Source organism: Somniosus microcephalus, chromosome 16, assembly GCF_052327205.1.
Source record: "Somniosus microcephalus isolate GS21.2 chromosome 16, FLI_Smic_1.0, whole genome shotgun sequence".
Taxonomy (NCBI): domain Eukaryota; kingdom Metazoa; phylum Chordata; class Chondrichthyes; order Squaliformes; family Somniosidae; genus Somniosus; species Somniosus microcephalus.
In genome coordinates, this window is record NC_141002.1 from 4,177,430 (window position 1) to 4,204,976 (window position 27,547).

Sequence of the window (27,547 nt, forward strand, 5' to 3'; positions counted from 1 at the left end):
GTGTGAGGGTGGGGAGTTGGATGGGGTACAGTGTGTGTGAGTGTGGGGAGTTGGATGGGGTACATTGTCTGTGTGAGGGTGGGGAGTTGGATGGGGTACAGTGTGTGTGAGGGTGGGGAGTTGGATGGGGTACAGTGTTTGAGAGGGTGGGGAGTTGGTTGGGGTACAGTGTGTGTGAGGGTGGGGAGTTGGATGGGGTACAGTGTGTGTGAGGGTGGGGAGTTGGATGGGGTACAGTGTGTGTGAGGGTGGGGAGTTGGATGGGGTACAGTGTGTGTGAGGGTGGGGAGTTGGATGGGGTACAGTGTGTGTGTGAGGGTGGGGAGTTGGATGGGGTACAGTGTGTGTGAGGGTGGGGAGTTGGATGGGGTACAGTGTGTGTGAGGGTGGGGAGTTGGATGGGGTACAGTGAGTGTGAGGGTGGGGAGTTGGATGGGGTACAGTGTGTGTGAGGGTGGGGCGTTGGATGGGGTACAGTGTGTGTGAGGGTGGGGCGTTGGATGGGGTACAGTGTGTGTGAGGGTGGGGAGTTGGATGGGGTACAGTGTGTGTGAGGATGGGGCGTTGGATGGGGTACAGTGTGTGTGAGGGTGGGGAGTTGGATGGGGTACAGTGTGTGTGAGGGTGGGGAGTTGGATGGGGTACAGTGTGTGTGAGGGTGGGGAGTTGGATGGGGTACAGTGTGTGAGAGGGTGGGGAGTTGGATGGGGTACAGTGTGTGTGAGGGTGGGGAGTTGGATGGGGTACAGTGTGTGTGAGGGTGGGGAGTTGGATGGGGTACAGTGTGTGTGAGGGTGGGGCGTTGGATGGGGTACAGTGTGTGTGAGGGTGGGGAGTTGGATGGGGTACAGTGTGTGTGAGGGTGGGGAGTTGGATGGGGTACAGTGTGTGTGAGGGTGGGGCGTTGGATGGGGTACAGTGTGTGTGAGGGTGGGGAGTTGGATGGGGTACAGTGTGTGTGAGGGTGGGGAGTTGGATGGGGTACAGTGTGTGTGAGGGTGGGGAGTTGGATGGGGTACAGTGTGTGTGAGGGTGGGGAGTTGGATGGGGTACAGTGTGTGTGAGGGTGGGGAGTTGGATGGGGTACAGTGTGTGTGAGGGTGGGGAGTTGGATGGGGTACATTGTGTGTGAGGGTGGGGAGTTGGATGGGGTACAGTGTGTGTGAGGGTGGGGAGTTGGATGGGGTACAGTGTGTGTGAGGGTGGGGAGTTGGATGGGGTACAGTGTGTGTGAGGGTGGGGAGTTGGATGGGGTACAGTGTGTGTGAGGGTGGGGAGTTGGATGGGGTACAGAGTGTGTGAGGGTGGGGAGTTGGATGGGGTACAGTGTGTGTGAGGGTGGGGAGTTGGATGGGGTACAGTGTGTGTGAGGGTGGGGAGTTGGATGGGGTACAGTGTGTGTGAGGGTGGGGAGTTGGATGCGGTACAGTGTGTGTGAGGGTGGGGAGTTGGATGGGGTACAGTGTGTGTGAGGGTGGGGAGTTGGATGGGGTACAGTGTGTGTGAGGGTGGGGAGTTGGATGGGGTACAGTGTGTGTGAGGGTGGGGAGTTGGATGGGGTACAGTGTGTGTGTGAGGGTGGGGAGTTGGATGGGGTACAGTGTGTGAGAGGGTGGGGAGTTGGATGGGGTACAGTGTGTGTGAGGGTGGGGAGTTGGATGGGGGACAGTGTGTGTGAGGGTGGGGAGTTGGATGGGGTACAGTGTGTGTGAGGGTGGGGAGTTGGATGGGGTACAGTGTGTGTGAGGCTGGGGAGTTGGATGGGGTACAGTGTGTGTGAGGGTGCGGAGTTGGATGGGGTACAGTGTGTGTGAGGGTGGGGAGTTGGATGGGGTACAGTGTGTGTGAGCGTGGGGAGTTGGATGGGGTACAGTGTGTGTGAGGGTGGGGAGTTGGATGGGGTACAGTGTGTGTGAGGGTGGGGAGTTGGATGGGGTACAGTGTGTGTGAGGGTGGGGAGTTGGATGGGGTACAGTGGGTGTGAAGGTGGGGAGTTGGATGGGGTACAGTGTGTGTGTGAGGGTGGGGAGTTGGATGGGGTACAGTGTGTGTGAGGGTGGGGAGTTGGATGGGGTACAGTGTGTGTGAGGGTGGGGAGTTGGATGGGGTACAGTGTGTGTGAGGCTGGGGAGTTGGATGGGGTACAGTGTGTGTGAGGGTGGGGAGTTGGATGGGGTACAGTGTGTGTGAGGGTGGGGAGTTGGATGGGGTACAGTGTGTGTGAGGGTGGGGAGTTGGATGGGGTACAGTGTGTGTGAGGGTGGGGAGTTGGATGGGGTACAGTGTGTGTGAGGGCGGGGAGTTGGACGGGGTACAGTGTGTGAGAGGGTGGGGAGTTGGATGGGGTACAGTGTGTGTGAGGGTGGGGAGTTGGATGGGGTACAGTGTGTGTGAGGGTGGGGAGTTGGATGGGGTACAGTGTGTGTGAGGGTGGGGAGTTGGATGGGGTACAGTGTGTGTGTGAGGGTGGGGAGTTGGACGGGGTACAGTGTGTGAGAGGGTGGGGAGTTGGATGGGGTACAGTGTGTGTGTGAGGGTGGGGAGTTGGATGGGGTACAGTGTGTGTGAGGGTGGGGAGTTGGATGGGGTACAGTGTGTGTGAGGGTGGGGAGTTGGATGGGGTACAGTGTGTGTGAGGGTGGGGCGTTGGATGGGGTACAGTGTGTGTGAGAGTGGGGAGTTGGATGGGGTACAGTGTGTGTGAGGGTGGGGAGTTGGATGGGGTACAGTGTGTGTGAGGGTGGGGAGTTGGATGGGGTACAGTGTGTGTGAGGGTGGGGAGTTGGATGGGGTACAGTGTGTGTGAGGGTGGGGAGTTGGATGGGGTACAGTGTGTGTGAGGGTGGGGAGTTGGATGGGGTACAGAGTGTGTGAGGGTGGGGAGTTGGATGGGGTACAGTGTGTGTGAAGGTGGGGAGTTGGATGGGGTACAGTGTGTGTGAGGGTGGGGAGTTGGATGGGGTACAGAGTGTGTGAGGGTGGGGAGTTGGATGGGGTACAGTATGTGTGAGGGTGGGGAGTTGGATGGGGTACAGTGTGTGTGAGGGTGGGGAGTTGGATGGGGTACAGTGTGTGTGAGGGTGGGGAGTTGGATGGGGTACAGTGTGTGTGCGGGTGGGGAGTTGGATGGGGTACAGTGTGTGTGAGGGTGGGGAGTTGGATGGGGTACAGTGTGTGTGAGGGTGGGGAGTTGGATGGGGTACAGTGTGTGTGAGGGTGGGGAGTTGGATGGGGTACAGTGTGTGTGAGGGTGGGGAGTTGGATGGGGTACAGTGTGTGTGAGGGTGGGGAGTTGGATGGGGTACAGTGTGTGTGAGGGTGGGGAGTTGGATGGGGTACAGTGTGTGTGAGGGTGGGGAGTTGGATGGGGTACAGTGTGTGTGAGGGTGGGGAGTTGGATGGGGTACAGTGTGTGTGAGGGTGGGGAGTTGGATGGGGTACAGTGTGTGTGAGGGTGGGGAGTTGGATGGGGTACAGTGTGTGTGAGGGTGGGGAGTTGGATGGGGTACAGTGTGTGTGAGGGTGGGGAGTTGGATGGGGTACAGTGTGTGTGAGGGTGGGGAGTTGGATGGGGTACAGTGTGTGTGAGGGTGGGGAGTTGGATGGGGTACAGTGTGTGTGAGGGTGGGGAGTTGGATGGGGTACAGTGTGTGTGAAAGGGTGGGAGGCCCTGGACCCCTTTTAAATGTCTGACCAATTTTGTCCCTTCAACATTTGGATTTTGCTTCCCCCTCCCATAATCATGCTCTGTTAAACTCCTCACACCCTGTTAGAGTTCAAGCAGCTTCCTGTTTCTGCTACTGTTCTCTCAAACACAGCCCACCCTCCCCTAATAAAATAAAAGTGACTGCTCCAACAGCGACAGCGGACAGTGGGGACTGAGAGACACTCTGTTCAGCAGTCCAAGCTCTGGGATCAGGGGCAGGAAGCTGCAACTGGCTGTGGCGATATCCTCAGGCCTCTTGTAGTTAGCAGCCTGTGCCACCGGACTGAAGAACACGAGAGTGAACAGGAGGAAGACCATGCTCCCGTTTCAAACATCGGATTGCAAAATATCTATTGTGGATTTAACTGGACTGAAAGGGATCTATACTTACTGGAGCGCCCACTTCATGCCTCGTACTCTCCAATTCTGCGATCCTAACACAAATGATCTATTTTGGGCAATTTTTTTGATCCTGTTCAAACACCAGGATAAGCCAAAGCTCTCCAACTTGCCTCGGCCCTTTAGCCGGTAGCAAACTGACCGAGGCTCCTGGTCTGTGAGCATCTGGCCAATTGGGCAGTGGCCCACCTGCCCTCTCCAGGCCAGGGTGCGGTCTCGCCCTCCAGCTGTACCCAGTTCTCTGCTGCCGCTACTGACCAGAGGATTCTAAATCTGGCCAATGTCTGATAGCCGATTGGCAGGGGTCACCCTCGGGTCAGGTGGGGTCACACATGCGGCTGACACATGGGCACATGGCAGAACAGAAAGTCTTCCTCAATTCTGCAGTGTCCAGTACACCGAGGAGTAAGGCAGCAGGAGTCTGTTACACCAGGCGTTGGTGAGACAGTCTCTTGCCTCCCTTTCAGGCTGCTGTTGATGCCATCCCCATGGCTCCTGTGTCTGTAGCTGTGGGCGGGCGGCTTTATGACCAGTTCAAGTTGTAGCTCTTGCTCAGCATCACAGCCTCCAGGTCCTTGTCCTCCTCCTTTTCCCGGAGTCGCTGCTCCTCCAGCAGGGCCACCAGTGCATCTCGCTGCTCCACCACATCCAGCATCTCGTTCAGGATCCGCTTCTCCTCCGACAGCTCCTCACTGCTCTTCAGATTGTCTGCACAACACAAAGAGCGGCCCGTCAGAGCACCAGCCAGGACACAGCGCAGATACCCCGGGAACAGGGGCCGAGATACCCCGGGAACAGGGGCCTGGATACCCCGGGAACAGGGGCCTGGATACCCCGGGAACAGGGGCCCGGATACCCCGGGAACAGGGCCCCGGATACCCCAGGAACAGGGCCCCGGGGCCGAGATACCCGGGACCAGGGCCCCGGGGCCGAGATACCCCGGGAACAGGGCCCCGGATATACCGGGAACAGGGCCCCGGATATACCGGGAACAGGGCCCCGGATACCCCGGGAACAGGGACCTGGACACCCCGTGAACAGGGACCTGGACACCCCAGGAACAGGGACCTAGATACACCAGGAACAGGGCCCCGGATACCCCGGGAACAGGGACCTAGATACACCAGGAACAGGGCCCCGGATACCCCGGGAACAGGGCCCCGGATACCCCAGGAACAGGGACCCGGATGCCCTAGGAACAGGGACCGGGATACCCCGTGAACAGGGACCTAGATACCCCAGGAACAGGGACCCAGATACCCCGTGAACAGGGACCCAGATACCCCAGGAACAGGGACCTAGATACCCCAGGAACAGGGCCCCGGATACCCCGGGAACAGGGACCTAGATACACCAGGAACAGGGCCCCGGATACCCCAGGAACAGGGACCCGAATACCCCAGGAACAGGGACCCGGATACCCCAGGAACAGGGCCCCGGATACCCCAGGAACAGGGACCCGAATACCCCAGGAACAAGGACCCGGATACCCCGTGAACAGGGCCCCGGATACCACAGGAACAGGAACCCAGATACACCATGAACAGGGCCCCGGATACCACAGGAACAGGGACCCAGATACACCGTGAACAGGGCCCCGGATACCACAGGAACAGGGACCCAGATACACCGTGAACAGGGCCCCGACTACCCCAGGAACAGGGCCCCGGATACCCCGGGAACAGGGACCCGGATACCCCGGGAACAGGGACCCGGATACCCCGGGAACAGGGACCCGGATACCCCGTGAACAGGGCCCCGGATACCCCGGGAACAGGGACCCGGATACCCCAGAAACAGGGCCCCGGATACCCCGTGAACAGGGCCCCGGATACCCCGGGAACAGGGACCCGGATACCCCGGGAACAGGGACCCGGATACCCCAGGAACAGGGACCTGGATACCCCAGGAACAGGGCCCCGGATACCCCAGGAACAGGGACATAGATACCCCAGGAACAGTGACCTAGATACCCCAGGAACAGGGACCTAGATACCCCAGGAATGGGGGCCGAGATACTCCGAGAATACATCCTAGGGTCTTGAGGGAAGTGGCGGTAGGGATTGTGGCTGCATTGGTAATAATCTTCCAAAACTCCCTGGACTCAGCAAAGGTCCCGTCAGACTGGAAAACTGCTAATGTAACATCCTTATTTAAAAAGGGCAGTAGACAGAAGGCTGGAAACTATAGACCGGTTAGCCTAACATCTGTGGTAGGTAAAATTTTGGAGTCCATTATTAAGGAGACAGTAACAGGACATTTGGATAATCATAATTTAACAAGACAAAGTCAGCATGGTTTTATGAAGGGGAAGTCATGTTTGACAAATTTGCTGGAGTTCTTTGAGGAAGTAACATATAGGGTGGATAAAGGTGAACCAGTGGACGTAGTGTATTTAGACTTCCAAAAGGCATTTAACAAGGTGCCACACTAAAGATTATTGCTTAAGATAAAAAATCACGGGATTGGGGGTAATATTCTGGCATGGATAGAGGATTGGCTATCTAACAGAAGGCAGAGAGTTGGGATAAATGGTTCATTCTCAGACTGGCAATCAGTAACCAGTGGTGTTCCGCAGGGGTCAGTGCTGGGTCCCCAACTCTTTACAATCTATATTAACGATTTGGAGGAGGGGACCGAGTGTAACATATTAAAGTTTGCAGATGATACTAAGATGGGAGGGAAAGTAGTGAGTGAGGAGGACATAAAAAACCTGCAAGGGGACATAGACAGGCTAAGTAAGTGGGCAGAGATTTGGCAGATGGAATACAATACTGGAAAGTGTGAGGTTATGCACTTTGGCAGGAAAAATCGTAGAGCAAGTTATTATCTTAATGGCAAGAAACTGGAAAGTACTGAAGTACAAAGGGATCTGGGGGTCCTGGTGCACGAAACTCAAAAGGTTAGTATGCAGGTGCAGCAAGTGATTAAGAAGGCCAATGGAATGTTGGCTTTCATTGCTAGGGGGATAGAATATAAAAATAGGGAGGTATTGCTTCAGTTGTACAAGGTATTGGTGAGACCGCACCTGGAATACTGCATACAGTTTTGGTGTCCATACTTAAGAAAAGACATACTTGCTCTCGGGTCAGTACAAAGAAGGTTCACTCGGTTGATCCCGGGGATGAGGGGATGGACATATGAGGAGAGGTTGAGTAGATTGGGACTCTACTCATTGGAGTTCAGAAGAATGAGAGGCGATCTTATTGAAACATATAAGATTGTGAAGGGGTTGGATCGGGTGGATGCAGGGAGGATGTTCCAGATGATGGGTGAAACTAGAACTAGGGGGCATAGTCTTAGAATAAGGGGCTGCTCTTTCAAAACTGAGATGAGGAGGAACTACTTCACTCAGAGGGTGGTAGGTCCATGGAATATGCTGCCCCAAAAAACTGTCGAAGCTACATCATTACATAAATTTAAAACAGAAATAGACAGTTTCCTAGAAGAAGAGGGAATTAAGGGTTACGGGGAGCGGGCAGGAATTTGGACATGAGTCTAGGTTCGGATCGGTCATGGCCCTGTGGGTAGCGGAGCGGGCCCAGGGGCCGTGTAGCCTGATCCTGCTCCTATTTCGTGTGTCTAATTCTGTTAGATTCAGGAGATGGTTCTGTGATAGTGGATTGGCGGTTAGGATCAGATCAGCCATGATCTTATTGAATGGCGGAGCAGGCTCGAGGGGCCGATTGGCCTACTCCTGCTCCTATTTCTTATGTTCTTATGAGAATGGGGGCCGAGATACCCCGAGAATGGGGGCCGAGATACCCCGAGAATGGGGGCCGAGATACCCCGAGAATGGAGGGCGAGATACCCCAGGAATGGGGGCCGAGATACCCCGAGAATGGGGGCCAAGATACCCCGAGAATGGGGGCCGAGATACCCCGAGAATGGGGGCCGAGATACCCCGAGAATGGGGGCCGAGATACCCCGAGAATGGGGGCCGAGATACCCCGAGAATGGGGGCCGAGATACCCCGAGAATGGGGGCCGAGATACCTTGAGAATGGAGGGCGAGAATGGTGCCTCGGTTTAACAGTGCAGCATTCCCTCAGTACTGCATTGGGAATGTCAGTCTGGATTTTGTGCTCAAGTCTCTGGAGTGTGACTTGAACGCACAACCTTCGGACTGAGAAGCTAGAGTGCTGCCCGCTGAGCCACAGCTGACACTAAAGGTGAGAGGTGGGGCCAGCGTGTTACAGGCTCACTGTGACCTGAGGGCTTGGGTATACATTGTCCAGCCACCTCTCCCTTTGAGTGGGTACCACCTTGGAATTCTTCCTCAGCCTGGAAAACGTTCTGGGCATTTTCTCCTGGATGGAGTGTGTAGTGACTCTGTTGGCCACGTTGAAATATGCCTGCTGAAGGATTCGCCTCAGTCCCAGGAGTGGCCACTTCCCTCTGCATAACCTCCAGTCCCTCTCCAGTGAAGGGGGCTGTTGCTGAAATTAGATGCTGCATCCTTTAAGGACAGCAGCCCTTTAGGAGCTTCGGCACTCCAGACCAGACCGCCCCCCCCCCCCCCACCCCCCACCAAAGGTGCTCCCGGTGTGCCGGACGCCTGTAGTGATGGTCAGTGTATGTGTGCTTCCGCAGGCTGAGTTTGAGCTCCATCGTGAAATCAGCCCTCAGACATGCAGGCATATTATCATCATCAGTAGACCTGGACACACTCTGCTTTGCTGCACAATCCAGGCTGTTGAGATGTTAATGGCCTCTTTATAAATTGTAGGCAGCAGGCCTGCACTCAGGATCGGTCTCCCCTCCACTTCTAGCTTGGCTCTGTCGTATTTAGGGCCTCTCCTGCCTGAAGTGTCCCCATCGAAACGCTAACCTCTGTCCTTCTGCCCAGTGACCTGCTGTTTGTTGCCAGCTCCTCCTTCTAATCTGACCCTCGAAAGACAAGCACAGAACAGGTAGTGAGTGGGCTTGAGTGCCACCTACCATCGATGGCCATGCGTTCCCTGAGTTCCTGTTGTAACCTGCTCTGCCGATCTTCCAGCTCCAGCTCGCGGGCGCTGCACAAATAAACAAACATTGTTCATCACATTACATCGGTTTGGAGACTCTCATTGTGCCAGATAACCCGAACAGGCCCAGAACATTCAACCAGATAACATGCAGCACAGACAAACCCAGCAGTGCTGAGATGTAAAAGATTCTAGGGCATTACTCGAAGAGTAGGGGAGTTCTCCCCAGTATCCTGGACAATATTTCTCCCTCAACCAACATCACTACAACAGATTATCTGGTAATTATCACTTTGCTGTTTGTGGGACTCACTGTGCGCAGATTGGCTGCTGTGTTTCCTACATTACAACAGTGACTGAAGTTTGTAAAGTGTTTTGAGATGCCCTGATGTTGTGAAAGGCACTGTTCTTTTTTTTTAAATTGTAGCCTGGCAGAGATAGACTAACACAGCACAGACCAAGGGCAGAACCTGAGACTTCCTGGGCCCAGTGTCAATCCCATGGCAGCACACCACCCCAATCCCCAATGGTCCTGCACAACCCATCTTTCTAACCGTGCACTTTTCAGTAACTGCTGCCCTGTCCTGTACATCGAATGAGCGGCTGGCACTCACATAAATGGGCCATTTATACTCAGATTGGGGGAAAGCTGAGCGATGTGGAAGAGCAGAAGGATTTGGGGGTTCCAGTTCACAAGATAATAAAAGCAGCACCTCAAGGTGATAAGGCCATAAAAATCTAATGGAATACTGGGTTTATGGTAAGAGGTGCAGTATGTAAAAGTGGAGATATAATGATGACTCTATATAAAACCTCAGTAAGACCATAGTTGGAGTGCTGCCTGCAGTTTTGGGCTCCACACTATCGGAAGGATATTGAGGCAATAGAGAGGGTACAGATTCACTGGGATGCTGCCCGGTATGAGGAAATGCAAATACAAATGGAAGGAGCATGTTTTTGTTTAAATTTTGAGAGCCTTTCGCAAGCAGCACAGGAGGTGCCTTCCCCCTCCCAGGGGTCAGCAATATCCAACTGACCCTGATACTGGAAGGCCGGCTGGGGTCAGGGGATCATCTGTGGCAGCAGAAGTCCCCAATTAAAGAAATGTAGAGAATCTAGGCCTGATTGAGGAGACTCGGGCATCATTTGGGATCTGGGTGCATTCAGGAATTACATAGTATTTACAGCACAGAAACAGGCCATTCGGCCCAACTGCTGCTTCTGCTCCACACCAACTATTCGGGCAAGAGGGAATGAATTGAATTCGGTTTTATGATAATTGAGAAAGCACTGTCGTTACTCACAAGATCATCAGCTCGGACTCGTAGCGTACCAGGCTGTTCTTCTCCTGTACCAGTTTAAACCATTCCTGCATCAGGCGAGGGTCGTCTTTCTTTCCCATTCCTGTCGGGAAGCACACTCAAAATCAGGACCCTCAATAAACAGAGCTGCGCATGGAGAGCGGGAGGCAACGGGTTACTCACCAACACGAGAAAACCTCTGCCATACAACCTCTCATGGTTACACACACAGCTGAAGGGGATCACTCCAACACGGCACCACCCCTACACTCCAAACCATGCGACAGTACAACACACTGACCTTACCATGACTAGGTCATCGGTCAGTGGGGCCATTGGATTGGCTGCAGAGTGTTCAGCAATCAAGCCCACACTAGCATCGAAATCAGCCTGCTGCATTGGGACAACGATCATCAACCCCCCAACCTCTCGATTAGATTCCAGCCTGTAACTCACTCCCAGGTATCTGTTATTCTATATATAAACCCCCCGAACCCCTGGATTAGATTCCAGCCTGTAACTCACTCCCGGGTATCTGTTATTCCATACATAAACCCCCTGAGCCCCTCGATTAGATTCCAGCCTGTAACTCACTCCCGGGTATCTGTTATTCTATATATAAACCCCACCGAACCCCTCGATTAGATTCCAGCCTGTAACTCACTCCTGGGTATCTGCTATTCTATATATAAACCCCCCGAACCCCTCGATTAGATTCCAGCCTGTAACTCACTCCCGGGTATCTGTTATTCTATATATAAACCACTCGAACATTTGGATTAGATTCTAGCCTGTAACTCACTCCCGGGGATCTGTTATTCTATTTATAACCCCCCCGAACCCCTCGATTAGATTCCAGCCTGTAACTCACTCCCGGGGATCTGTTATTCTATACATAAACCCCCCGAACCCCTCGATTAGATTCCAGTCTGTAACTCACTCCTAGGTAACTACATACTCTTTAGACACACACACACACCCTCAGACAGAGAGAGACACACACACATTCTCACAAAAACTCTCAGACATAAATACACACATTCACACACACTAACACACAGACATTCGTACACACAATCAAAGATACACACATATTCTCTCACGTGCACACACACTTTCACTCTCGGGTCATTCAATAACCCTCAGGAGTGTCCCCAATTCTGCCCAAGCTAAAATCAGCTTGCGGCGCTCAGACTCCGCACCCTCTAGCCTGTAGGAGTGGGTATGAAGCTGGGCAGCGCATTGGCCCTCCGAGCCAGCAACAGTTCTTGGACTTAGTTTAGAGATTGACTTTTGAACTTTCCCTCTTGCTGACTGGGACAGGGCCCAGATATCGGAATGCGTATTCCAGGATACTTGCCGCTCCATCCTATCACACATTAGATACAGCGCTGCTTTAACTGGAGATTTGTGTCTGTAATGCAGAGCAGCAGAAAAACCTGCACTTGGCAAAGAACCAGTCACTAAGCAAAGGGAGGTGGGGCACCCTGACAGAACAACACATCTCTCTCAAAGTGGAATGCCAGTTTGTTATAATGTGAGGTCTGTAATGTGTTTGTTATAATGTGAGGTCTGTAATGTGTTTGTTATAATGTGAGGTCTGTAGTGTGTTTGTTATAATGTGAGGTCTGTAGTGTGTTTGTTATAATGTGAGGTCTGTAATGTGTTTGTTATAATGTGAGGTCTGTAATGTGTTTGTTATAATGTGAGGTCTGTAGTGTGTTTGTTATAATGTGAGGTCTGTAGTGTGTTTGTTATAATGTGAGGTCTGTAGTGTGTTTGTTATAATGTGAGGTCTGTAATGTGTTTGTTATAATGTGAGGTCTGTAATGTGTTTGTTATAATGTGAGGTCTGTAATGTGTTTGTTATAATGTGAGGTCTGTAATGTCAGTTTGTTATAATGTGAGGTCCGTAGTGTGTTTGTTATAATGTGAGGTCTGTAGTGTGTTTGTTATAATGTGAGGTCTGTAATTTGTTTGTTATAATGTGAGGTCTGTAGTGTGTTTGTTATAATGTGAGGTCTGTAATGTGTTTGTTATAATGTGAGGTCTGTAATGTGTTTGTTATAATGTGAGGTCTGTAATGTGTTTGTTATAATGTGAGGTCTGTAATGTGTTTGTTATAATGTGAGGTCTGTAATGTGTTTGTTATAATGTGAGGTCTGTAGTGTGTTTGTTATAATGTGAGGTCTGTAATGTCAGTTTGTTATAATGTGAGGTCTGTAGTGTGTTTGTTATAATGTGAGGTCTGTAATGTCAGTTTGTTATAATGTGAGGTCTGTAATGTCAGTTTGTTATAATGTGAGGTCTGTAATGTGTTTGTTATAATGTGAGGTCTGTAATGTGTTTGTTATAATGTGAGGTCTGTAATGTCAGTTTGTTATAATGTGAGGTCTGTAGTGTGTTTGTTATAATGTGAGGTCTGTAATGTCAGTTTGTTATAATGTGAGGTCTGTAATGTGTTTGTTATAATGTGAGGTCTGTAATGTCAGTTTGTTATAATGTGAGGTCTATAATGTGTTTGTTATAATGTGAGGTCTGTAATGTGTTTGTTATAATGTGAGGTCTGTAATGTGTTTGTTATAATGTGAGGTCTGTAATGTGTTTGTTATAATGTGAGGTCTGTAGTGTGTTTGTTATAATGTGAGGTCTGTAATGTGTTTGTTATAATGTGAGGTCTGTAATGTGTTTGTTATAATGTGAGGTCTGTAATGTGTTTGTTATAATGTGAGGTCTGTAATGTGTTTGTTATAATGTGAGGTCTGTAATGTGTTTGTTATAATGTGAGGTCTGTAATGTGTTTGTTATAATGTGAGGTCTGTAATGTGTTTGTTATAATGTGAGGTCTGTAATGTGTTTGTTATAATGTGAGGTCTGTAATGTGTTTGTTATAATGTGAGGTCTGTAATGTGTTTGTTATAATGTGAGGTCTGTAATGTGTTTGTTATAATGTGAGGTCTGTAATGTGTTTGTTATAATGTGAGGTCTGTGTGATGAAATATTCCATTCATCACTGCCTGTGACTGAGATCGGTTTCAGTGTCATTTCCCCTCCCCCAGACCTCATTGTATTGTGTACTGGAATGTGCTGTATTGTATACTGGAATGTGCTGGAATGTGCTGTGTGTAGGGCTCCGCCCATACCTGGACCCATTTGTAAGCTAGCTCAGTCTGGCCTCAGTCTCCAGAAGGAAGACATCTCTCTCTCTTACGTGTTACGTTCTAAGTTAATAAAAGCCTTGTTTTTGTTCTGCTAACTTCGAGTCTCGGAATTATTGAGGCACATCAATTTTATTAACTTATTTTTCAACACTATGGATCAACTCCTGAAACCCGAACGTTTGGATTTGGATCAACATGCTCCGGACGCATCAGCATGCTTCGGACACTGGTTTGAGTGTATGGAATTCTTCCTGGACAATTCCGCAGCCGTCAAAGACGCTACGGACGCTGCGAGGATGAGACTCGGAATTCTGCGGAATTGGGTAAGCCACCGGGTTTACCCCCTCATCCAAGACGCCGAGACGTACCTGGCCGCCTGCGACATCTTAAAGGCGCATTACCAGCAGCCTACGAATGAGGTGTATGCTAGGCACCTGCTCGCTACCCGCGCACAGCGACCTGGGGAAATCGGTGGAGGAGTTCCTAAGCACCCTGAAAATGCTTGGCAAAGACTGCAAGTGCCGAGATGTAAAAGCCGCAGTGTACACTGACGAGCTTGTTCGCGATGCCTTCATCACAGGCCTCAGCTCCACTTACATCCGGCAAAGACTGCTGGAAAAAACGGGGTTGGACCTGAAACAGGCTGCGGACACCGCACGATCCCTGGATGTGGCCCAGAGAAACTCGGAGGCCTACTCTTCAGCCCGCGCCGTCCACGCCGCCACGTGTGCACCGAGGGCGCCGCCATCTTGGAAGGCATCTTCCCCGCCCGACAGCCCGACACCGGCTGGGCCCCGCTCTCCCCCCAGAAGCCCTACGACAGCCGCGACGCGTCAGGGACCCAACTGCTACTTCTGCGGGCAGCCAAAGCACACCAGAAACCTGTGCCCGGCGAAAGGCACCACCTGCTTTAAGTGCGGTAAGAAGGGGCACTTCGGGAAGGTGTGCAGAGGGAACCCCGCCGGAAAACCAACCGCCGGAAAACCCGCCACCGCTGCGTGTGCGCCGTGGGAGCGGCCATCTTGGACGCCATCTTGCCCGACCTCGTGGGGTCCGCCATCTTGTGAGCAGACAGCGTGGACGCCATCTTGTATCGATCAGGGCCCTACAGTGGCATCGGTCACAGTGGACCAGACCAGGCCGCACCCGCTATCCAGATCAATGGTGGACATCGAGGTAAACGGGTGCCGGGTTAAATGCTTAATTGACAGTGGAAGCACGGAGAGCTTTATCCACCCAGAACTGGCACAACAACTCTCCCTAAAGGTGGTCCCTACTCAGGGTACCATCTCTATGGCTGACAAAACCCAGACATCGACCATTCTGGGTTACTGCACGGTACAATTGTGCGTTAACGGAACTGTATATGATAATTTTAAAGTATTAATCATGAAGAACCTATGTGCGAGCATGATCTTGGGCCTGGATTTCCAGTGCAACCACCAAAGCATCACGCTCAAGTACGGTGGGTCCCAGCCGCCCCTCACAGTGTGCGGTCTGGCTACCCTGAAGGTAAAGCCGCCTTCGCTATTCGCGAACCTTACCCCTAACTGCCGGCCAATAGCGACCAAAAGCAGGAGGTACAGCTGGGAGGACAGGCGATTTATCGCGACCGAGGTAGACAGGCTCCTGAAAGAGCGCATTATTAAACGCAGCAACAGCCCGTGGCGCGCCCAAGTGGTAGTGGTAAGGGGTAGCGAGAAGAAACGGATGGTGATCGACTATAGTCAAACGATCAACAGGTACACCCTACTAGACGCCTACCCGCTACCCCGCATATCAGAAATGGTGAACCAAATCGCCCAATACCGGGTGTTCTCCACCAGCTCCCTATCAGACCAGAGGACCGCCCGTACACCGCCTTCGAGGCGAACGGACGCCTCTACCAATTCCTCAGAGTCCCCTTTGGGGTGACGAATGGGGTCTCGGTCTTCCAGAGGGAGATGGACCACATGGTCGATGACCACCACTTGCAGGCAACCTTCCCCTACCTCGACAACGTCACCATCTGCGGTCACAACCAGCAGGATCACGACTCGAACCGCGAGAGGTTCCTGAAAACCGCACAAAAACTCAACCTCACCTACAACGAGGACAAGTGCGTTTACAACACCACGCGCCTCTGCATACTAGGCAGCGTGGTGGAGAATGGGGAAATCGGACCAGACCCCGACCGATTGCGCCCCCCTACGGGAGCTGCCCCTGCCCAACACTCCCAAAGCCCTGAAAAGGTGCCTGGGGTTATTTTCTTATTATTCCCAATGGGTCCCCAACTACTCCGACAAAGCCCGCCCCCTCTTGAAAGCATCCTCTTTCCCGCTCTCTGCTGAGGCCCACGCCGCCTTCAAAAGCATTAAGCAGGATATTGAGCGGGCCACGCTACAGGCAGTGGACGAGAACACTCCATTTCAAGTGGAAAATGATGCGTCTGACTTCGCCTTGGCGGCCACCCTCAACCAGGCGGGGCGGCCCGTAGCTTTCTTCTCGAGGACCCTCCAAGGGCCCGAGATCAGACACTCCTCCGTGGAAAAGGAGGCCCAAGCCATCGTGGAGGCAGTGCGCCACTGGCGCCACTACCTAGCCGGCAAACGCTTCACCCTACTTACCGACCAGCGGTCGGTAGCGTTTATGTTCAATAATAAACAGAGGGGGAAGATTATAAGATTCTTAGGTGGCGGATCGAGCTCTCCACCTTCGAGTACGACATCATTTACCGGCCAGGGGCCCTTAACGAATCCCCTGACGCCCTCTCACGAGGGATGTGTGCCAGCGCCACCGGGGATCGGCTACAGACCCTCCACAACGACCTCTGCCACCCAGGGGTCACGCGGCTGTTCCACTTCATAAAGTCCCGTAACTTACCCTACTCGATTGAGGAAGTTCGGTCCCTGACCAGGAACTGCCGCACTTGCGCTGAGTGCAAGCCTCGGTTCTACCGCCCAGATAGAGCCCACTTAATCAAAGCTACACGGCCCTTTGAGCGGCTCAGCTTAGATTTCAAGGGCCCCCTCCCGTCCGTCGACCGCAATGTTTACTTCCTGAACATTGTGGACGAATACTCCCGGTTCCCATTCGCCTTCCCCTGCCCAGACATGACCAGCGCCACGGTCATTAAATGCCTCAACAGCCTGTTCTGCCTGTTCGGTATGCCGAGCTACATCCATACGGATAGGGGGGCGTCCTTCATGAGTGAAGAGCTACGCCAGTACATGCTGTCCAGGGGGATTGCCACGAGCCGTACCAACAGCTACAACCCCCAGGGTAACGGCCAAGTGGAGCAAGAGAACGGGACAGTATGGAAAGCAGTCACTCTAGCTCTAAGGACCAAGGGCCTCCCTATCTCCCGCTGGCAGGAAGTCCTCTCGGATGTGCTCCATTCGATACGGTCGCTATTGTGTACGGCCACTAATACCACGCCTCATGAACGAATGTTTGTCTTTCCCCGGAAATCCACCTCAGGCGTATCCATGCCGTCATGGCTCTCCACCCCAGGTCCGGTACTCGTGCGAAGGCATGTGAGGGGCCACAAGACGGACCCTCTCGTGGAGCCAGTACACCTACTCCACGCCAACCCCCAATACGCATATGTCCGGCACGCCGACGGAAGGGAGGACACCGTGTCCATAAAAGACGTCGCCCCAGCCGGCATCGACAACAACCACGGCAATAGCGGCAACGACGATCACAGCAACTCTTACCCACCCACTACTCTTTCATCACCCCCGGAAGAACACCGACCAACGGCACCCCCACCAACTACCCCTTCAACAACCCTGGCGGCACCCCCGGCAGAGACCCAGGAGGCTACCGGGGACACCCAGCCGACACCCGCGGCACCGCAACAGCCACGTCGGTCACAGAGGACTATCAAACCCCCGAACAGACTAAATCTATAGAAGGGGTGAATGTGATGAAATATTCCATTCATCACTGCCTGTGACTGAGATCGGTTTCAGTGTCATTTCCCCTCCCCCAGACCTCATTGTATTGTGTACTGGAATGTGCTGTATTGTATACTGGAATGTGCTGGAATGTGCTGTGTGTAGGGCTCCGCCCATACCTGGCCCCGTTTGTAAGCTAGCTCAGTCTGGCCTCAGTCTCCAGAAGGAAGACATCTCTCTCTCTTACGTGTTACGTTCTAAGTTAATAAAAGCCTTGTTTTTGTTCTGCTAACTTCGAGTCTCGGAATTATTGAGGCACATCAGTCTGTAATGTGTTTGTTATAATGTGAGGTCTGTAATGTCAGTTTGTTATAATGTGAGGTCTATAATGTGTTTGTTATAATGTGAGGTCTGTAATGTCAGTTTGTTATGATGTGAGGTCTGTAATGTCAGTTTGTTATAATGTGAGGTTGTAGGAATGTCTAGTTCCTATCAAAAGACTGAGGTCCACTCAGGCGATCAAATAAACGAGGTTTAATGAAAACTAACAGAGTTTAACGGATAATTACAGGAGAACATCGAATATAGGTCTAGTCAGTTCGGAGGCTCCACGAGGACTGCTTGGGCGGTCCCGTGGCTGACGTCATGACGTCATCACGTTTTTCCCGCCAGTGGGGGATCACGTGATGAACGGCGTGACGTCATCGCGTTTACCCGCGCTATTAAAGTGATCGCGCTCTGTACATGTAAACAGTGAAAACAAAGATACAGACTCAGACTGTAGCTAACATGTTAATAAAGGGAATTATATACAATTGATCGGAGTCCCTTAGTGGCTCCGCCACATGCGCCCCCCAGAATTGTCTTTAACAGCAAAAGTAAAACGGCGAGGAGGCCTGACAAGCCTGTCAGAACGACTTCTGTAGCCTTGAAGTGGAAGCTGATGGACGGCGGGCGAGCTGGCGGGCGGTTGCGTTTGTTCTGACACAGCAACTGTGGGCGGTCGGCCACGTTTCGGCAGTTGTGCGATCTCAACTGGGCGGTCAAGGTCCAAGTGTGCCGGCTTCAACCGGTCAACCGAAATGTGGTCTGGTTTACCTCCGATATCGACCGAAAAAGTTTTGTCTCCCGGCTCTAGCACGCGGAAAGGAACAGTGTAAGGGGGTTTGAGCAGATCCCGATGAGCGTTGTGGCGGATAAACACATAGTCGGCGTTCTTCAGCTCAGTTGGGACGTGGGAGCCCTGTAAGCCGTGATGCGACGTAGGCACTGGAGCGAAACTTCTGGCTGCCTCCTGGTGGCTGGTGAGCTGCTGGGATGCGGACCATGGCTCTGTTGGAGTCGGAAGGAAATCCCCAGGTACGCGTAGCGGCTGGCCATATACGAGCTCCACCGAGGACAGTTGAAGATCTTCTTTAGGTGCCGTACGAAGACCCAAAAGGACCCATGGAAGCCTGTCCACCCAGCCTGTGCCTTGAAGGCTGGCTCGCAGTGCGGCTTTGAGCGACCTGTGGAATCGTTCACACAGGCCGTTCGCCTGTGGATGGTAGGCAGTGGTGCGATGTAGCTTGACGCCGAGCCCCTGCGCCACAGCGTTCCAGAGCTCAGAAGAAAACTGCAGCCCACGATCAGTCGAGATGTCCGCCGGTACCCCGAAACGGGCGACCCAAGAGGAGATGAATGCCCTGGCAACGTCTGCGGAAGTGGTGGATGACAAAGGAACCGCCTCAGGCCATCTAGTGGTGTGGTCCACCATTGTAAGAAGATGAATAAACCCGTGTGAAGGCGGAAGTGGCCCCACCATCAAACCTACGTTCCGGAACAGCGAAAGTGGCCAATGGAGCCTTGACGTGCCGCTGCACCTTGGCCTTTTGGCAGACCACGCAGGTGTTGGCCCAGTCGCGGACATCCATGTGCATGCCCCGCCACACGAATTTGGACGACATCAACCGTTGCGAGGCCTTCATGCCAGGGTGCGACAACCCGTATATGGCGTCAAAAACTTTTCGGCGCCAGGCAACCGGCACGACAGGGCGAGGACACATGCTGAATGTCAGTGGTGAATTCTGAGATAAATGTCAACTGACGTTGTTGCCGAGCTGACCACGGTTCGGCGGTCTTGGCCATAGCGAAGGTTAGTGGCTTATGGTCCACAAAAGCCGTGAACGGACGTCCCTCTAGCAAGAACCGGAAATGGCGGATGGCCAGAAAAAGGGCCAGCAACTCCCGGTCGAACGTGCTGTACTTCCGTTCGTTTCGCCGTAGTTGACGGCTGAAAAACGCCAGCAGTTACCACGTCCCATTCACCCACTGTTCCTGCACTGCGCCGATGGTGTAGTCTGACGCGTCGGTGGTAAGGGCGATGGTGGCACCTGGCAGCGGGTGCGCCAGCATGGCTGCGTTGGCTAAGGCGCCTTTTGTGTCGACGAACGCCCGGTCCATGTCGACCGTCCAGCTAATCGGATCCTTGCCGGACTTGCCCTTGAGGGCCTCGTACAGGGGCTGCATGAGCAGAGCTGCATTAGGGACGAACCGGTGATAAAAATTTACCATCCCGAGGAACTCCTGCAGGGCCTTGACAGTCTGCGGGCGCGGGAAAGAAGTAACTGCCTCCACCTTCGTTTGCAGGGGAATTGCGCCATCCGATGTGATGCGATGGCCGAAGAAATCAATCTGCTGCAGGCCGAACTGGCACTTGGCCGGGTTGATGATCAAGCCGTGTTGACTGAGGCGTCTAAAGAGGGTGCATAAATGGCAGATGTGCTCCTCTTTATTAGGGCTGGCGATGAGGATGTCATCGAGGTAGACGAATAGAAACTTGAGGTCCCGAAGCACGGAGTCCATCAAGCGCTGGAAAGCCTGTGCAGCGTTCTTCAATCCAAACGGCATCCGCAGAAATTCAAACAGGCCGAATGGGTGATGACTACAGTTTTCGGGACGTCTTGCGGGTGCACGGGGACCTGGTGGTAGCCACGGACAAGGTCGACTTTTGAAAAAATGGTATTTCCTGCCAAATGGGCAAAGAAATCCTGAATATGAGGGATCGGGTACCGATCAGGAGTAGTGGCGTCGGTAGTCGCCGCAAGGCCGCCATCCGCTGCCAGGTTTCAGAACAATGTGGAGAGGCGAAGACCAGGGACTATTCGACCGGCGAATAATCCCTAGCCGCTCCATCATGTCGAACTCCGCTTTCGCAGCCGCGAGCTTGCCAGGTTCGAGGTGCCGGGCCCGTGCGTAGACCGGGGAGCCAGTAGTGGTGATGTGATGTTCGACACCATGTTTCGTGGCCGTGGAAGAGAAAGTGGGTCTGGTCAGGTCTGGGAAATCTCCGAGGAGGCGAGTGAAGTCATCTGGAGGTGGGGACGCGCAGGTGTTACCGGTGGCACGGGATGGAGTGAAAAGTGGCCGCATTGATCAACCGGCGGTGCCTTACATCCACCAGGAGGCCGTTGGCGCACAAAAAATCCGCCCCGAGGATGGCTTGAGAGACTTTGGCCGTGATGAAATCCCAGTGAAACCGCTGGCCGCCGAAGCACACCTGGACCCACAGTCTTCCGAAGGTCCGAATGGCCCCGCCATTAGCCGCCTCGAGGGAGAGGCCGTGCCCCCCGGCTTGTATATCAAGATTTGACGCGGGTAGGATGCTACACTGCGCCCCGGTGTCGCAGAGGAAACATCGACCAGATAGGGAGTCGGTGATGAAGAGGAGTTTTCCCGAATTACAGATTGCCATCACAGCCGCGGGGCGCTCGTTATAACCGGTCCTCTTTCGACGGGGTTGCTGTTTTTTTTTGAGCGAAAAGCTGCAGGGAGGGCGGCAGCATCTTGCTTTCGCGCCAAAACGGGCGTGGTAGAAGCACAACCCCGCAGGTTGAGGGGCTGGAGCAGCGTCTGTGGGGGATGGGCGCCTCGTGGCAGCGCAGTACTGCTGTGTCACTGCGAAAATCTTGTCCGCTTCGGCAGCCAGCTCTGCGCAGTCTGTGACTTCCGACCTGGCTAGGGCAGCCTGAACTTGCTCCGGTAGCTGGCTGAGGAATAGCTCCCTGAAGAGGAAGCATTCCGGTTCGGAGCCCAGGAGCGTGAGCATTTGGCTCATGAGCTCGGACGGCTTGGAGTCCCCGAGGCCGGGCATAGCGAGCAGCCGGCGGGCGCGCTCCGACTTCGTGAGCCCGATGACCTGTAACAACCGCGCCTTTATCGTTTCATACTTGCGATCTTCTGGTGGATTACCAAGCAGGCTGACGATCCGCTGTCGAATGCGGAGACCACGTAATAGTAACGGGTCTGATCCGCAACGATGTTCCTGATTGCGAACTGGGCTTCAGCCTGGATGAACCATGCGGCTGGCTGTTGCTCCCAGAACTGTGGTAGCTTCAAAGCAACGGCGTTCGTTTCCATGTTCAGTAACTTCTGCGAAAACCGTTCGCAAAAGTCGGGGTCACCAATGTAGGAATGTCTAGTTCTTATCAAAAGACTGAGGTCCACTCAGGCGATCAAATAAACGAGGTTTAATGAAAACTAACAGAGTTTAACGGATAATTACAGGAGAACATCGAATATAGGTCTAGTCAGTTCGGAGGCTCCACGAGGACTGCTTGGGCGGTCCCGTGGCTGACGTCATGATATCATCACGTTTTTCCCGCCGGTGGGGGCTCACGTGATGAACGGCGTGACGTCATCGCGTTTACCCGCGCTATTAAAGTGATCACGCTCTGTACATGTAAACAGTGAAAACAAAGATACAGACTCAGACTGTAGCTAACATATTATTAAAGGGAATTATATACAATTGATCGGAGTCCCTTAGTGGCTCTGCCACAAGGTCTGTAATGTCAGTTTGTTATAATGTGAGGTCTGTAATGTCAGTTTGTTATAATGTGAGGTCTGTAATGTCAGTTTGTTATAATGTGAGGTCTGCAATGTGTTTGTTATAATGTGAGGTCTGTGATGTCAGTTTGTTATAATGTGAGGTCTGTAATGTGTTTGTTATAATGTGAGGTCTGTAATGTGTTTGTTATAATGTGAGGTCTGTAATGTGTTTATTATAATGTGAGGTCTGTAATGTCAGTTTGTTATAATGTGAGGTCTGTAATGTCAGTTTGTTATAATGTGAGGTCTGTAATGTCAGTTTGTTATAATGTGAGGTCTGTAATGTGTTTGTTATAATGTGAGGTCTGTAATGTGTTTGTTATAATGTGAGGTCTGTAATGTGTTTGTTATAATGTGAGGTCTGTAATGTGTTTGTTATAATGTGAGGTCTGTAATGTGTTTATTATAATGTGAGGTCTGTAATGTCAGTTTGTTATAATGTGAGGTCTGTAATGTCAGTTTGTTATAATGTGAGGTCTATAATGTGTTTGTTATAATGTGAGGTCTGTAATGTCAGTTTGTTATAATGTGAGGTCTGTAATGTCAGTTTGTTATAATGTGAGGTCTGTAATGTATTTGTTATAATGTGAGGTCTGTAATGTGTTTGTTATAATGTGAGGTCTGTAATGTGTTTGTTATAATGTGAGGTCTGTAATGTGTTTGTTATAATGTGAGGTCTGTAATGTCAGTTTGTTATAATGTGAGGTCTGTAATGTATTTGTTATAATGTGAGGTCTGTAATGTATTTGTTATAATGTGAGGTCTGTAATGTCAGTTTGTTATAATGTGAGGTCTGTAATGTCAGTTTGTTATAATGTGAGGTCTGTAATGTATTTGTTATAATGTGAGGTCTGTAATGTGTTTGTTATAATGTGAGGTCTGTAATGTGTTTGTTATAATGTGAGGTCTGTAATGTGTTTGTTATAATGTGAGGTCTGTAATGTCAGTTTGTTATAATGTGAGGTCTGTAATGTGTTTGTTATAATGTGAGGTCTGTAATGTGTTTGTTATAATGTGAGGTCTGTAATGTGTTTGTTATAATGTGAGGTCTGTAATGTGTTTGTTATAATGTGAGGTCTGTAATGTGTTTGTTATAATGTGAGGTCTGTAATGTGTTTGTTATAATGTGAGGTCTGTAATGTATTTGTTATAATGTGAGGTCTGTAATGTCAGTTTGTTATAATGTGAGGTCTGTAATGTGTTTGTTATAATGTGAGGTCTGTAATGTATTTGTTATAATGTGAGGTCTGTAATGTCAGTTTGTTATAATGTGAGGTCTGTAATGTCAGTTTGTTATAATGTGAGGTCTGTAATGTGTTTGTTATAATGTGAGGTCTGTAATGTCAGTTTGTTATAATGTGAGGTCTGTAATGTCAGTTTGTTATAATGTGAGGTCTGTAATGTGTTTGTTATAATGTGAGGTCTGTAATGTATTTGTTATAATGTGAGGTCTGTAATGTGTTTGTTATAATGTGAGGTCTGTAATGTCAGTTTGTTATAATGTGAGGTCTGTAATGTGTTTGTTATAATGTGAGGTCTGTAATGTGTTTGTTATAATGTGAGGTCTGTAATGTGTTTGTTATAATGTGAGGTCTGCAATGTGTTTGTTATAATGTGAGGTCTGTAATGTCAGTTTGTTATAATGTGAGGTCTGTAATGTATTTGTTATAATGTGAGGTCTATAATGTGTTTGTTATAATGTGAGGTCTGTAATGTATTTGTTATAATGTGAGGTCTATAATGTATTTGTTATAATGTCAGTTTGTTATAATGTGAGGTCTGTAATGTCAGTTTGTTATAATGTGAGGTCTGTAATGTGTTTGTTATAATGTGAGGTCTGTAATGTCAGTTTGTTATAATGTGAGGTCTGTAATGTATTTGTTATAATGTGAGGTCTGTAATGTGTTTGTTATAATGTGAGGTCTGCAATGTGTTTGTTATAATGTGAGGTCTGTAATGTATTTGTTATAATGTGAGGTCTGTAATGTGTTTGTTATAATGTGAGGTCTGCAATGTGTTTGTTATAATGTGAGGTCTGTAATGTCAGTTTGTTATAATGTGAGGTCTGTAATGTGTTTGTTATAATGTGAGGTCTATAATGTGTTTGTTATAATGTGAGGTCTGCAATGTGTTTGTTATAATGTGAGGTCTATAATGCGTTTGTTATAATGTGAGGTCTGTAATGTGTTTGTTATAATGTGAGGTCTGTAATGTGTTTATTATAATGTGAGGTCTGTAATGTGTTTATTATAATGTGAGGTCTATAATGTGTTTGTTATAATGTGAGGTCTGTAATGTCAGTTTGTTATAATGTGAGGTCTGTAATGTCAGTTTGTTATAATGTGAGGTCTGTAATGTCAGTTTGTTATAATGTGAGGTCTGTAATGTGTTTGTTATAATGTGAGGTCTGTAATGTGTTTGTTATAATGTGAGGTCTGTAATGTGTTTGTTATAATGTGAGGTCTGTAATGTGTTTGTTATAATGTGAGGTCTGTAATGTCAGTTTGTTATAATGTGAGGTCTGTAATGTCAGTTTGTTATAATGTGAGGTCTGTAATGTGTTTGTTATAATGTGAGGTCTGTAATGTCAGTTTGTTATAATGTGAGGTCTGTAATGTGTTTGTTATAATGTGAGGTCTGTAATGTCAGTTTGTTATAATGTGAGGTCTGTAATGTCAGTTTGTTATAATGTGAGGTCTGTAATGTGTTTGTTATAATGTGAGGTCTGTAATGTCAGTTTGTTATAATGTGAGGTCTGTAATGTCAGTTTGTTATAATGTGAGGTCTATAATGTGTTTGTTATAATGTGAGGTCTGTAATGTGTTTATTATAATGTGAGGTCTGTAATGTCAGTTTGTTATAATGTGAGGTCTATAATGTGTTTGTTATAATGTGAGGTCTGTAATGTGTTTATTATAATGTGAGGTCTGTAATGTCAGTTTGTTATAATGTGAGGTCTGTAATGTGTTTATTATAATGTGAGGTCTGTAATGTGTTTGTTATAATGTGAGGTCTGTAATGTGTTTATTATAATGTGAGGTCTGTAATGTCAGTTTGTTATAATGTGAGGTCTGTAATGTGTTTATTATAATGTGAGGTCTGTAATGTCAGTTTGTTATAATGTGAGGTCTGTAATGTGTTTGTTATAATGTGAGGTCTGTAATGTCAGTTTGTTATAATGTGAGGTCTATAATGTGTTTGTTATAATGTGAGGTCTGTAATGTGTTTGTTATAATGTGAGGTCTGTAATGTGTTTATTATAATGTGAGGTCTATAATGTGTTTGTTATAATGTGAGGTCTGTAATGTCAGTTTGTTATAATGTGAGGTCTGTAATGTCAGTTTGTTATAATGTGAGGTCTGTAATGTGTTAGTAAAAAGAATTACAGTTAATTTTTGATACAAAGAGACTCAACCTGCCATTTCCTGTACAATCCTTTGTAATATCAAGAGCACTGTAATAAGATTAGTGGCATCGTACCCTGCCGCGCACTGCTCATGGGTTGGAGCTATAATTATCCCCGCATTTCTCCTCATGGGCACTGCTGAGGTTTCAATGGTGGTGAGCCGGGCTAAAGCAATTGCTTTTCCTGTGCCTGGTGCAAACTGAGCCTCAATGACTAGGCTTCAGCCATAAAACATTTTCCAGTGAACTGTGAGGGTCACGATAAGAAATGGTTCTGTTTTTAAGGGTTTCTATAGTATTTAATTAGCTACAAATTTTCAGCTGGAGGAAATTGAAGATGGCAGCTCAAACCAACTTCACAATATCTTTCGATTTGATTGGTTGACCTTTCTTTTATATTGCTTGATGCTCACTCTTGATTTGTTGCTTTCATACATGCTTAAAGGGACTGGCCACTTAATCACAGCTACACTTGAGCAGTAGAAATGTGGCTGATTCCTATCATTACGATTCAATTACTTTGATTAATCATGAACAATATTCTGGGATATCTGCTTGTAACATATTAAAGACCATACGTACAACAGACATCACACTTTGTCGCAGAGATAAAGACATCTTAAAATGCTGGGTGCTTCCAAGTTGCAGCTTGAAATTCACACTCCTATCTGCAAAGCCTCCTCAACACGCAACCATTACACTCTTACTGACCTGAGCTAGTGTTTAAGGCCATAAAGTCTAATTGGTGTTAGTTAAAGGCCAGAGGTTTACCTTAGCTGAGCATCATCTGGTATAGCACATCTGTTGCAAAGAAGTGTATTATCCAACTTACTGTGAGAAACACCACAGGAAGTCAAATCATACCGTATATCTTTGTAAGGGAATTACCTTTTTAATATAATGCATCTTAGGTACGTTCCAATACCAGATTTTGTACCAACCCAATGTACCTGACTGCAATGCCCAGTCTGTTTGTTTTCTCAGCCCCTATCCCATGCTGATTCTTGTTCAACAGTTCCTGATCCCACCTGCCTCCTGCATTCACTCCCTCCGGCCACTGGCATGTGACCAAGGCTTGGGGGTACCGTGCCTGCAGCAAATGGGACCGGGGGTAGGGATCGTTCACAGCCAAAGGGAAGTATCAGGCCATTCAACAGTGCTTGCAGAACTGAAGAGAAAAGCTGGGCAAAGGGAACAAAGCTCAGTCAGTGAGATGAGAACAGGCAGTCCCGGTGGAGTGTTATTGCAGATGGAATGGAGCGAGTCACTGTGAGCAGGCAGAGAGGCAGAGTAGAGTCCCAGGGAGCAGCCTTGTCGCTCTGGTCTGTGCCACAACCCTGATTCCCAGCACCAGCAAAAATTGTGGTTCCTTTACAGCCCCAACATGCAACACACCTCCCAGTGGAGTGAAATCCAAGAGCACCAAGTGTCCTCAGTGAGGAGTCTGACCACCAGTACCACCCTTCCTCATTTACTGCCCCTCCTCTCCTCCCCATTTACTGCCCCCTCCTCCCATCCCATTTACTGCCCCTCCCCTCCTCCCCATTTACTGCCCCCTCTCCTCTCCCCATTTACTGCCCCCTCCCCTCTCCCCATTTACTGCCCCCTCCCCCTCCCCATTTACTGCCCCTCCCCATTTACTGCCTCTCCCCTCTCCCCATTTACTACCCCCTCCCCCCTCCCCATTTACTGCCCCTCCCCTCTCCCCATTTACTGCCCCCTCCCCTCTCCCCATTTACTGCCCCCTCCCCCTCCCCCTCCCCATTTACTGCCCCTCCCCATTTACTGCCCCCTCCCCTCTCCCCATTTACTACCCCCTCCCCATTTACTGCCCCTCCCCTCTCCCCATTTACTGCCCC

At 50.1% G+C, this 27,547-nt stretch overlaps 1 protein-coding gene across 4 annotated transcripts in view; it reads right to left on the reverse strand.

Moving 5' to 3' along the window:
• Positions 1-3,526: 3,526 nt before the first annotated feature.
• mical3a (microtubule associated monooxygenase, calponin and LIM domain containing 3a) overlaps positions 3,527-27,547 on the reverse strand; it is a 706,722-nt gene continuing 682,701 nt past the window's right edge. For all 4 annotated transcript variants that reach the window (XM_086008561.1, XM_086008560.1, XM_086008562.1 and 1 more), the window contains 3 exons: positions 10,376-10,475; positions 9,046-9,119; positions 3,527-4,813 (listed from right to left, as the gene is read on the reverse strand). In XM_086008561.1, coding sequence (XP_085864687.1) covers positions 4,629-4,813; positions 9,046-9,119; positions 10,376-10,475 — 359 coding nt within the window. In that variant the 3' untranslated portion in view covers positions 3,527-4,628. The remainder of the gene's footprint in view (positions 4,814-9,045; positions 9,120-10,375; positions 10,476-27,547) is intronic.